The 13,710-nt window shown below is 34.3% G+C and overlaps 1 protein-coding gene across 1 annotated transcript; it reads left to right on the top strand.

Annotated features, from left to right (window-relative positions):
- Positions 1-8,367: 8,367 nt before the first annotated feature.
- LOC112638734 (golgin subfamily A member 6-like protein 6) lies at positions 8,368-10,206 on the top strand. Its single transcript, XM_025410921.1, has 3 exons — positions 8,368-8,479; positions 9,169-9,465; positions 9,599-10,206. The coding sequence occupies exons 1-3, from the start codon at positions 8,368-8,370 to the stop codon at positions 10,204-10,206; spliced, it is 1,017 nt and encodes a 338-aa protein (XP_025266706.1).
- Positions 10,207-13,710: the final 3,504 nt, after the last annotated feature.

Below are 13,710 nucleotides of genomic sequence, written 5' to 3'. Positions count from 1 at the left end.
GAGGTACTCCCACCTAAGCCTATGACTGAGCCTGGTACTCGTCACGCTTAATAACTGAGGAGGCTAGAGCGGGAACTAACTCCTTGTTAAGTTTAGGCGGGGCCAGAGACGTCAGGTCCGCTTTAACTTCGTATTTGGAAAGCAAGCTGGAACATATGTCCTTACTCAGACCAGCTCGAGCCTCAGACTGGATCGAGTTTAACATGACAGGATTCCAGGCGGATGAAGTAGAAAGAGATTGGTTTCCCTCAAGCAATTCTCTGATTGTGGCCTGTGAATCTGGGAGAACCTCGGGATTCTGAGGATTCGGGACATCATTGGCGAGTGGATCGGCAAAGGAAACGGTAGTCTAGTTCGACGGACGATTGAAGTCCTCATTAGTGGGATTTAATGCTACTGAAAAGAAAAAATTAAAGCAGAATAAAGCAGTCGGTTATGTCCACTCATTATCACAAAAAGATAGGTGGGTTGACAAGTAGACATACTTGATACGACGTCCCGCTCTGCTCGTGGCCGTCTGTTTTTCTGCTATTTGCTCTACGGCAGGTATTACGACGCCATATCATCATCGTCGGACGAAACGGTCCTAGAAAGCGACCTAATTTTTGAGGGGCACTTCATAAAGCTTTCGACAATATCGAAGTCTAGGCCTTCCTAATAGCAATGGACGACACTGAATAGACTCAAAATATTCTACAATCATCAAAAATATCCATAAAAAAGCCACCTTTAAAAATAGATAACGAAAACAGGAAATATAGCTCTTGGCAAAGGTGTTTGACAGGGCGACTCCATCTCGCCCAAATTAGTTATATTAGCGCTGGAAAACGTCTTCAAACAATTGGCTTGGAAAAAGAAAAGCCTAAATATTGATGGGGTACATCTAAACCATCTGAGGTTCGCTGACAGTATAGTTCTAATAAGTCTCGACATTGAAGAATTAAAAGCTATGCTGACAGAGTTGAACGAAATTTCTAAGAAGATAGGACTGAAGATGAACCTCAACAAAACTAAAGTAATGAGTACAATCCAGGACAGTATTACCATTGACAAAACCATTTTAGAAAAGGTGGACCATTATATCTATTTTGGTCACATTAAAAATAGGAAAAGAAAACCAGACTGCTGAAATTAAACGGAAGATACGTTTAGCATGGATAGCATTTGGAAAACTTAATTTCATCTTCAAAAACAAAGATATACCGATAAACTTTAAACGAAAAGCATTCGACAGCTGCGTACTGCCGGTAATTACATATGGACTAGAAACAATGACTATGACGAAAAAGACGGCAGAACAACTGAAAGTCACCCAAAGAGCCATGGAGCGAATGTTAGGGATCAAGTTAAAAGACAAAATAGTGAACGTAATAGTGAAATTTCCAACAGAACTAGAATAACGGATGTGGGAGAACACAAGCGGGATCCGTTAGCGCATGGTCCGATAGCGCACGAACCCGATAGCACACGAAAAATTGAACACACACACACACACACACATACATACATACATACATACATACACACGGGGCGTGCAAGGAAGGGCCTTCGGCCCCCCGTCTCGCATCCCCCGTGTGTGTGTATATGTGTGTGTGTGTGTGTGTGTCTTCGCATGCAAAGTTACTTGGTGCGCTATCGGGACGTGGGCTATCGGGAATTGTGTTCAATTTTTCGTGTGCTATCGGGTTCGTGCGCTATCGCATCGTGCGCTAACGGGACCCTCCCGGAGAACGCATAGCATGTCTCAGGTGGCAATAAATAGGACATATAGCGAGACAGGGAGAGGAGAGGTGGATAACATATTGGAGGCCAAGAGAAACCAGAAGAAGTGTGGAAAGACCACAAAAGAGATGGATTGATGACGTTAAAATTAGAGTGAGAAGACAGTGGATAAGAACAGCGATAAACACAGAAGCGTTTAGAAGAGGCCTATATCCAATATTGGATGAAATAGAGCTGAATAAGAAGAAGAAGAAGAAGATACACACACACACACACAATATATGTGTGTGTGTGTGTATTTTTTCTTAGTTTTTATTTCTTTCTCTACTTTTCTTTCACTTTTTTATTTCTCGTTCATCACATCACATCGAAATTCTGCTCTTGCCACCTTCATCAAACTGTGTCTCTAGAGCAACGGCAAATAATCGCCGCCGCTCCTGCACGCGCACGTATTGACACTTATGCATATATGTACACATGAACACAGGCATAACACGTCTGTATGTCCTGCATACAAATGGATACGGACATCACTAGTGTTTTTCCACTCATCATCCAGCTCCTTGTTCCCTCTACAGCACGCATTCGATTTGATTCAGTCTTTTTCTCTGTCTTTCTTGTGCTAGCTCGCTTTCTTATTTCAGGCATGTCAGTGGTGAGATGAGAGAGAGGGGGGAGAGAGAGGGGAAGAGAGGGAGAGAGAGAGAGAGAGAGAAACAACTGAAACTTTGTATCCCTCACGTCTTAGTATATGTCTTAGTATCTTAAATATTATGAATTTTCTCTCTGCTATACTATTCTTATGGAAAATAGTACCAATTTTATCTCCGAATGTAAGTGTACTCTAATTCTTAGACTATAATTTTTTTCTATAAGATACTCTAATAAAATAACAACAAAATTATTTATCGTAGACAAAACTTATAACATTCAAATAAAAACAGTATATTTAATACGCTTATAAAAATTTTAATTTTGATAAAAGTTTATTTTAATAAAATTATCTCACATATAAAATTTTATATTTTTTATTCAAGTACAATTTATTTAAATTCTAAATTTTATATTTTGATTGCTAATAACTCTCGGATATATTGTTGTTGTCTATGTATCATTTATAAATATATATAGAGTTTTATTACAATTTGATATCTGATATATGTAATTAAGGGAAAGTGCATAATTTTTAGAACACATTATGTTGTTACTTCATGGCCTCAACCCGTTTCGTATTGAACGGCATTCGCGTACTGTCTGTCGTCTCTTTCATCGACTCTTCCTTTCGCGTAACTGTTAGAGAAATAATATACCGTGTGATCCATAAAAAAACAGTTTGGAATTTATGCTTGAAAAAAGTTTCATTTAATAAAATATTCCATGAGAAAGAAATAAGTTGTTAAGAGAAAAAGTCAAGAAAAATTTATATTTTAATCTAAATTCTATTAAAATCTAAAATTTTTTATTCTTTTTTCAAGATTCTCTCAAATAAATTCTTGGCCTTCTGTGAAATATATAGTTTTCAAATTTTTTGAATTTACATTTTTGTTATATCATTTTTTTATCCTTCTCTACATTTAAATATCGTGTGTTTCTCAGCTCACCCATTATACATATATTGCATCGAAGGGTCCAGCAACCATCTAACTGCACACCTTCGAATTCAAGTCTAGACTTGAGTCTAGAAAGGAGAATGAGGGTTGAAAACGATTCGAACGTTTCGGAATCTCTGTTGCCGCTTTCTCGTATAAGGACGACTACTCTTCGATATCCTGAACTAGAATCGCAACCGAGAAATCGTTTGCTTGAGAAAAACGTGCAGCGTGTGAGCGCTGATGTAAAGAATGCATTTATCATCGAAAATATAAAATGATTTCAGAAACGCATAAAATAGTATTAAGTGATATAAAATAATATAAGACAATAAAAATTATATTTTACAAAATTTGTATTAAAAAATTTATGCTATTATACTGTATATGTACAAACCACATTAATATATTCTTCATAAGTATTAGATAGATAACGAGAATGAAAACTGCTATATCAAAAAAAATTAAAAGTCGATTTTTTTATCTATGATTAATGATATAAACATAATTTATATTAAATTTTATAATATCACTGGACTATATAAAAAATACTACAATAATATAAAAATATAAAAAATCGAACGCAATCTTCTTGGAAATATATAAATTTGGAAAAATAAATTCTAAGTTTTGTTTGAATTCCTAATAATAAGAAAGATTAGAAAAATATTTAGATATACATGTGGGAATAGAATTGCATTTGCAAAACGTTTTTTCAACGATTTATCACATTAATATTCGTTACAAAACAACACGATAATCTCACAATAATTTCAAATATTTTTTAATATTTTCAAATATTTCTTAATTATAAGACGTATGAAAAATATACAAATTAATAACACATACACACACACATAATATGTAGATTTAACTAAATTAAAATTAAACGAATTTTTATTGTTTTTCATTACTCACACTTTTACATATACATATTATACGTTGTGCTTCACTGTAAAAAAATTAAAATTGAATATTAAAACTATGAAAAGGAAGTCATACATCATACAATGCAAATTATAGTATTTTTAATGTGAACAATATAAATTACATTTCTAGATAAATTTGCGGATCCCATTTATATCTCTCGATTCGTAATTCTTTCGTCGCGAGTTTGAATTCGAAAAAGTGTGATCAGTGACAACCGCAAAGGGTGAGTGAACTCGCACGCGACGTTATCGCGTTCGCCGAATAGCGTTAATTCGACGTCAAACGGACGTGTCGCGTCGCGTTGCGTCGCGTCGCGCTGCTTTCAGCTCGAAGCCAACGTCCGTCGCGTCGCTCGTGTCACAGAAATCCAAAAACGCACGCGAATATGTCGCAGCGCAATGCGTACACACGAGGGATCAGTTGTCTCCGACTGTACCTTGTATACTCGCTTTCTTTCCCAACGGAACATCCCGTATATAGTCAAGTGTCACGTATAAGTGCAACATACAAACGTGTTCGTGTTCCTCGTGTTTCTTGCATTAAATATGGAACGTGTAGATAGATAAAAATGTACGACATTGTCATCTTACTGCATAATATGTTTTATTTATTTATTTTTTTAATTCAATCTGAGCCATTGTACGGTTGTATTTGGATATTTGGATATTATTTATTTTTCCCCTTTTTTTATTTCATTTTGTCGCCAACAATAAACGGGCCATTTATATAATATATAAAGAATATAATGATATGAATAACATATATTATTCTTATGACGACTGGAACGTTATTCAAACAATATTTGCAAATGTGCTTATAAATAACTATATAATTATCAAAACAGTTTTTTTAGTGTTTTTAAGCATTTATAAAAATATCAAGATTTAAGAAATATCGAAATTATTTTTATTATAATTGCGTCATTTATAAACATGCTTTCTCTGAAAAATATCTGAAAAAATGTCTCTATCTGTCAAAAAATTGTTTTGTAAAAATTTATACACTAAAATAAGTATAATTTAAAATTTATTTTATAAAAATTTAATTAATCACAATTAATGATTAATAAATTTATTGATTAGTATATAAATTCATATATATATATAAATTTATTTTACTCTCATATATATGAATTTTTGTACTCTCATTTTAAATAACCTTAAAAAATATTTTAAATTTTTGAAACAATTGTGAATACACTAATTTAATATCAATTCGAGAAATAGAGAAGGAAAGAAAGAGAGAGAGAGAATCTATTAATTTAAAAATAAAGACTACTTTGTTTTGAAATTATAAACTTTAATTATTAATTATATACATATAATTTATTCTTAAATTAATAGATTCTTTTTCTCTTTCCTTCTTTCTTTCTCTATTTCTCGATTTGATATTAAATTAGTGTATTCACAATTGTTTCAAAAATTTAAAATATTTTTTAAGGTTACTTTAAAATGAGAGTAAAAAAAATTTGCATCAGAGCGAACTAATGACTATATTAAAAATTAGAAATTATAATTGTTCCATTAAATACATCCATTTGCATCCATATATTATGTGTTCAATGTATTATGTATAATGTATCAATATATTATGTATAATGTATCAATATATTATGTGTTCATTTATGACACAGTGTCTCTGTGTTTTCTTGCTAGAAAACATCTATAGATGTCTATAAGATAAATCTTTGTAAGATGTTTAATTACATGCGTGTAATAAATATATTACATAATGGAGATTTTTTAATCTTTTCGCGCTTAATATAAGATATTTCGATGATTAACTAACAATAAATCGCGAAATATATCTCGCATGAATGTAGAAATAATGCTTTTATGACAAATTCAAGAATCGTAATGTTATTTAAAAAGATTTCTATGAATAATTTGTACAATTGTAATTTAAAAATTATGCATTTAATCCGTAGAAAATTGTTTAAAAATAGATATATAATAATAGATTTATTTCCAAGAAATATTTGACACACATTCAATTTGAGCAGTAACTATTATAGAATAATAGATAAATTTTTTTATCTTTTATTGTAACTAATTTGTAGATTTGGAGATTTCATGAAAAGCTAAAAAATTACTATTATCTACACGTTTGAACATATAAACATATAAAACATATAAAAAATTTCGACGACAAATTTCAAACTTTAATAAATTATTTAATAAATTAATAAATTATATTTTATTTTTATATCATAAAATCGGAAATTCGTAATTTATAGATATGAAAATAATTACTGCTCTGCTAATCATAAGTGTCGTTACAAACTAAAACGCAAGCAGAAATGCAAGTAAGTTTGTAAAGCAAAATTTAATTTGTTCTTTAATTATTCAATCCATGACATTCTACTTTTAAGTGATTATAATGCTGACATTTGCGAACTATCACGCATCAATGAGCAAACTGCTACCAGTTATATGTTACATAGTGCGTGTCCGCGACATGGATATCTACAAATGTGCCGAAATGCGTGTCGCGTATAAAAACCTGCATTGCGGTTGTTACATGACCAAGCTCTCTCGACTCGCTGTATGGAGAATCGTCCGTGCGTGTCCCCGCATTTATTGCGAAATCCGTAATGTCACATTCCGCGGTTACCGATCCGTTATCATCGACGCGTCGACGACGCATCGTGACGCGTCGAAAAACGCGAATGATTGATCGATCGTGCAAATGCGACTGGAGGGAGAGAAAAAGAGACAAAAACAAAAGCGATATAAAAGAAGAAAAGAAAGTCGCAAGCATCGCTAATAAATAGATGATATGTAATCGATATGATCAATTATAAAAATGAAAACAATTATAACCATTGAAGATTTTATAACATACTTAATGACTTTTTGAAGAAAAGTTACATCATGTTCCAGATTCTTTGTGTTCAAGAATTTTCGAATTCTCTTTTCTCTTATTTCCTCTTCTTTTTTTTGAAAATATATTTTATTTTATAATAAAAATGTATTTTTCTCAATTTTTTAATATAAAACTTTATACATCTTGCAAAAAAATTATCTCTCTAACTTATGAAACTAAATTATAAAATTGACATAATATGTATGCACATATAGTCAACTGTGAATGAAAAATAAAATTATATATTATATATTACATATTATATATACGTGCCCAATGGCGTTGAAACATGACGTGGCTTTTTGCAATCTTTTTATGTGAATATTCTTAGCTCAGAGACTCCATTCTTAGTTGGAATTTTTAGTGATTATGTTCGTCTTCATGAAGTTGTTCAAGTGAGAGCTGTTCAATAGCAAAAAACAATAGAATAAATTCAAATAAAGAACGTGACGCGATTTGCAAATTAACATTCGCGGAAGAAGTGACGTTTAACGAACTCTCGAGCGATGAAAACGTCGCCTTAACATTGACTCTCGGAAAGAGAGAAGGTCAATATCGATAATATTGTGTCAATAATCGAAGCTTCTGCTTCGAAAATAAACGGTTCATTGGCATTCGCGCGATTTCATAAGAGATTCGAAAAATTCAGGAAAGGATCACGTGATTCACTCTTGTAAGAAGAAACGTTAAAGTAGTGCAATCCTCAGGGCCACAGCAGTCCAGTGAATGCTGAGTAAGAGGACCAGTAGTTGCGGAGTTACAGGAGAGGAAGACAAAGCTGTGAATGCAAAAACGGTTACATTGAGAAGATAGAAGAAGGATTTCTCTTTGGATACATGGATTTTTTTATTTCTATATTAGCGAGGAGAGACAGAGAGCCATTAATGAACAAAACAGGAGAAGGCCCGGAAAGGCAAAAGGAGTCAAAACGAAAAGGGAGGCCGACCCACGCAGAGCATCTAGGAAGACAAAAGGCTAACAGTTTCGAATCGATAGTCGACTCGTTTAAGAGGAAGAGGGAAGAAAAGGAAGATAGGATACGAACAGAGAAGGAACTCCTTGAGAAGTTCCAAAAAACAAGAGCAGTGGGCAGGTCACCCCCAACTAAAAGAATAGAAAAAGCAGCAGAAGGGACGCAAGAGGAGAAGAGTACAGAAAACGAAGAAGGGCTAGACATGGACAAAATAGATAAAAAAGAAAATAAAATAATAAGACAAGAAATACAAGACTTAAGAGAAGAATAGAAAAAGAAACAAGAGGAATGGGGGAAAGAAAAGAGGATAATAGAAAACAGATTGAAGGAACTGGAGACCAAAGAAGAACAATTGGAGAAGAAAATGACAAGAATGATACAACTGGAAGAGAAAGAGGAGGCAAGAGAGAGAAAAGAAAGAAGGAATAATATCACTTTGAAAGGAGAGGATTTACCGAGAGAAGGTTCACCCAAGAGAACGATAGAACATATAATAAGACACGAACTGCAGGCGGACGTGGAGGATACTGGATAAGAAGAGAGCAGCGAGAAGGAATGCTTATAGCGAAACTAAAAAGGAATGCTTATAGCGAAACTAAAAAGCTGGCAGCAGAAAAAAGAAATACTCTCAAAGAAAAGTAAGTTGAAAGGTAAGAAACTGTACATTGAAAACGACTTAAGAAAAAGGGAAAGAGATGTGCAAAAAGAGATAGCAGAAATTGCGAAAATGAAGAGAAAACGAGGAGACTAAGTGAAGATAGGCTACAGGAAACTAATGGTCAACGAAAGAACTTTCATATGGAAGGAAGAGGAAGGACTGAGTTTTTTCAGAACAGGCAAAGTCCTGCAAACCTAATAAAACAATAACGGCCCGGTATAATATAAATGAATGCAAAGTCGGCAAGGAATTACAAAAAGAGATTAAGGCAATGTTCTGGAACACGGCAGGAATCGCAAAAAAAGACGAAGAGTTTTGGGACTATGTACGAGATTTTGACATAATTAACTTCACGGAGACGTGGATAGAAGAGAAAGGATGGAAAAAATGAAAGCCCTGATGCCAAAAGAATACAAATGGGTAATACGCAGCAAAAGACAAGAAGAGAGGCAGAGGAGTGGGAGGTATGAAAACAGGAGTGAAGAAAAACATCAGAATGGAAGAAGTACAAAAAGAAACACAGGGAATAATTAGTTACAGTCTAGAAATCAACGGAGAAAAATGGAAAATTATCTCAATTTACAATAGAGAAGGAAAGAAGAAGACACTAGAGGAACTGGAAGAGATAATCAAAAGTGAAGGATGGAAGAAAATGATAGTGGGAGGAGATTTCAACGCTAGAACAGCAGAGAAAGGAGAACTAGTATGGGATGAAAAAGAGAAAAGAAGTAGGAAGTACTCGAAGGATAAAATACTGAATAAACAAGAAATTGACCTACTGGAAAAAATAGAGAAGATGGGACTAGGTTTACTAAATGGAAACAAGGAAGGCGATGACCAAGGAGAATGGATCATTCACAGGAGCAAAAGGAAGTTCAGTAATAGACTATGCAATTTGTAACACGGAAACATGGGAAGAAATAAAAAGCTTCAGGATAGGAGAAAGGACTGAATCAGACCACCAACTGTTAGAAATAGAACTGAAAGCGACAACAGAGGAAACAAGAAATAGAGAAGAAGTAAAAGAGATAGAGATAGAAGATTGGACAGAAGAGGGAATAAAAATATACCAAGAAAATCTCAAGAAGAGGAAAGCAGAAAAAGAAGAAATCCAAGAAGAATGGGAAGAACTGGCAAAAGAAATCAGAAAAGCAATAAACAAAAAGAAGGTCAAGAACAAAACACAAAATGTAGGAAAGAAACCTTGGTGGGATAAGGACTGCAGAAACAGCAAAACGAAACTGAACCGATCTCTCAGACAAATGAGAAGAGGAAACATAGAGAGAACAGAATTCATAGAAGAAAAACAAAGACATAACAAGCTCTGCGAAACAAAGAAGAAAGAAGAGAGAGAAAGAGAGCAGACCAAAATCGCAGAGATACAAAATGAAATAGAAATATGGAGATATATAAAGAAAGAGAGAGGTCGACGAGAAAAGCCAGACGACAATTTGAGGAACAACAATTGAGGAACAACAATGGAAAAGACACTTCATGGAACTACTGGAGGGAAGTGAGACGAGAGAAAATAACGATACACGAAACGAGCAAGAAGCAGGAGATAACCAAGAAGTACCACGAGAGGAAGAAACAAAGGAGGAGGGAGAGGGAATCACAGAGAAAGAGATGGAAAACGCAGTAAGAAGACTCAAGAAAAAGAAAGCAACAGGTGAAGATAGACTCAAAAACGAAATGTGGATAAACGCAGACAGGGAAACAAAAGAAAAATTGAGGAAAATAATGAGAAAAATATGGAACGGAGAGAAACTGCCAAGAGGATGGAAAGTGGGCATAATATACCCAATACATAAAAAAGGAGACAGGAAAGAAGTGAAAAACTACAGAGGAGTAACATTACTAGACACGGCATACAAGATTTATGCAATGATTCTGGAAAAAAAACTGAGGAAGGAAGTTGAGAGATGCTGAAGCTGCTCCCAGAAACGCAAACAGGTTTCAGAAAAAGGAGAAGTTGCATAGACAACATATTTGCACTGAAAATAACAGCGGAAAAAACGATAATGAAAAAGAAGGGAAAACTCTACGTCTTCTTTTCTTTGCAGACCTGAAGGCAGCGTTCGATAAGGTGAACAGAAAGAAGCTATGGAAGGTTCTGGAAGAACGCGGTATAAATAGGAAACTAATCAACAGAATAAAAGACATTTATGAAGAAACGATCAACAGGGTAATCGTAGGAGACAAATGTACAGAGGAATTCTGGACAGAGGGAGGTCTGAGGCAAGGATGCCCATTGAGCTCACTCCTGTTCATAACATTTATTGCGGATGTGGAGGACTTTATAAAGAAAAGACGGAGGCGCAAGACTGGGAAGAAGGAGAATATACACTTTGGCGTACGCGGACGACCTAGCGATGATGGCGGAGACGGAAAGAGAAATGAAGAAAATGCTGAAAAGCCTAGAAAGATATTTAGAAGAAAAGGAACTGACTCTAAATGCAGATAAATTCAAAATGTTGGTTTTTTGTAAGAAAGAGAGAATTAAGGAGGAACTGGAAAAGAACTGGAAATGGAAAGACAGCAAAATAGAAGAAGTCAAGGAGTTCAAATATCTGGGATTTACACTTAAGAAATGCTACACCGATGAAGCACATGTAAAAGACATAGTAAGAAAAGCAGCAGCAGTCATGGCACAAGTTTGGGAGATAGGCGAAAGGAAATTTGGAGGAGACTTCGACAGGAGAATGATGATGTTTAATATTATGTGTTTTAAGGTCAAAAGCACTCTTATACGGAGTCGAAATATGAAGATGGAAAGAATGGAAGGAGATTGAAGCACTTCAAGAGAGATACATAAGATGGATATTAGGCTTAGATAGATGCACTCCAGGCTACATAATTAGAGAAGAAACAAAGATAGAAGAAGATAGACAAATCAGTATAGAAGCCGGAGGAAGAGCGCTAAAATATCAAGAAAAAATAAAAGGAATGACTGATAACGAAATATTGAGAGAATGCAGAAGGGAAATTAGCGATATAGAATGGGAGGGTACACAATGGGGCAGAAGGATGCAGATGTTTTACAAGGAGGGATTAAACCAGTGGACAAGAAAAGCAAGAGAGGAACAGGAAAAAAACACGATAGAAGAATGGGCAACCAACTACAAAAAGAAAAAATTGGAAAAGAGAGAAAGGAAGATGAAGAAATCGAAATCAATGAAAGAATACAACAGATGGAAAACAAGTGAAAGAGCGAAATATTTGGAGTGGAAAGGAAAAGGCACAAAGTTGAAAACAATCGCAAGATTCAGATGCAGAAACGAATGGAAAGGTAATAGATACTGGGAGAAGGAAGGCAAGAAAATGTGCAGGCTGTGTGAGGGAGGAGAGGAATCATGGCACCATATATTAAAAGAATGCCCGGAATCAAGAGCAACCAATCCGAGCGAAGAATTTATAATGGCAGAAGACGGAAAAGGAATAGAATGGATGCTGAAGTTGTGCAATAAAAGGAAAGAGAGAAAAAAACTGAGTCAAGAAATAAGTGTATAAATTAATATAGAAAAGGTGTAGACGTAAAACACGATGTAAGCAAAACACAGAACATGTATCCCGAGAAGGGAATCATTATCCTAAATAAAAAAAATATATATATTACATATTATATATTACATATTATACATTATTTATATATAAATGATTTAAATAAATAAATAAATAAATAAATAAATAAATATATATATATATTTATTTATTAATAAATATATATATATATATATATATATATATATATATATTTATTTATTTATTGCCACATGCGGCGATTCCTAGATCTAGCAGAAATTTTTCTTTTCTCACTATCCTCCATCCAATATATATATATATATATATATATATATATATATATATATATAATATCCAATATATATATATACAGGGTCTACCAAAAGTGTGGAAACCCCTAAATATCTCGGAAAATATACGTTTTACAGAAAAGTGTTTCCAACAAAAGTTGTAGGGTTTAGGAAGATCTATATACTGATTCTATCAGTTTGACCTTGGATGGCGTCGTCAAGGTCAGGTCAAGGTCACATTGACTTTTTAAATGACACCCCCTACATTTGATTGCATATTCTTATAGCTTAATTCAAGAGCTTTCCAAAACACTATAATAATGTTCATTTTTATTAAGTACTTTGCGAGTTATGAGGGTTGAATGATAGAGTAGCGCCGGTATTAACATTATCCAAGGTGTACTACATGGAGGTTACTCGCTCGGATTTGCATCTGTTGTGTGTGTGATCCAGCTAACTAAGGCAAGATCGGTCGTGGATCCAGTCAGCAAAAGCAAAGACCCAACCAAATTACAATCGAGCATTTAAAGACCTGGAAAGCAATCGACATAGTAAACAGTAAATAAATTTGTGGATGCTCATTTATCATAATAATTGTTCGAAATGTGTGCGTGTGCGTGCGTGCGGTGCGTGTATACAGAGATCAGGTTAGGTTGCACCAAACGATTGCAAATGTGTTTCAATGTGTTAAAGTAAATGCTGAAAGTGGCTGCCATTTACTTCCTGACAATATGCTAATCTTTGGTAGAATGTAGAAATGACTTTACGATTCGTTTCAAAAGGTATCAAAGCCATTTCATCCCTTATTCGCTGTATCAATTCGTGAATGGTTTTAGGTTTTGTTCTGTAAACCTTACTCTTCAGATATCCCCATAGATAATAATCAAGAGGAGTTAGATCTGGTGACCGAGGTGGCCAATCCTCTCCTCCCTCATTTCCGTTCCTTCTTCCTATCCACCGTAGCGGAAAAGTCTCATTTAAAATACGACGTGGTCCTGCACCAAAATGAGCAGGAGCTCCATCATGCTGAAACCATATTTCTTGGAAATTATTTGGAAAAGTATTCTGTATGGCTGGAATTATTTGATCAACAAGTAATCTCTCATACCTTTGAGCGTTCAAATATTCTTCAAAAAAAAACGGCCCTATTAAATAGCCATC

The sequence above is a fragment of the Camponotus floridanus genome, unplaced genomic scaffold (genome assembly GCF_003227725.1).
Source record: "Camponotus floridanus strain SB8 unplaced genomic scaffold, Cflo_v7.5 scaffold36, whole genome shotgun sequence".
NCBI lineage: Eukaryota > Metazoa > Arthropoda > Insecta > Hymenoptera > Formicidae > Camponotus > Camponotus floridanus.
This window is presented reverse-complemented; position numbering and strand designations above follow the sequence as displayed.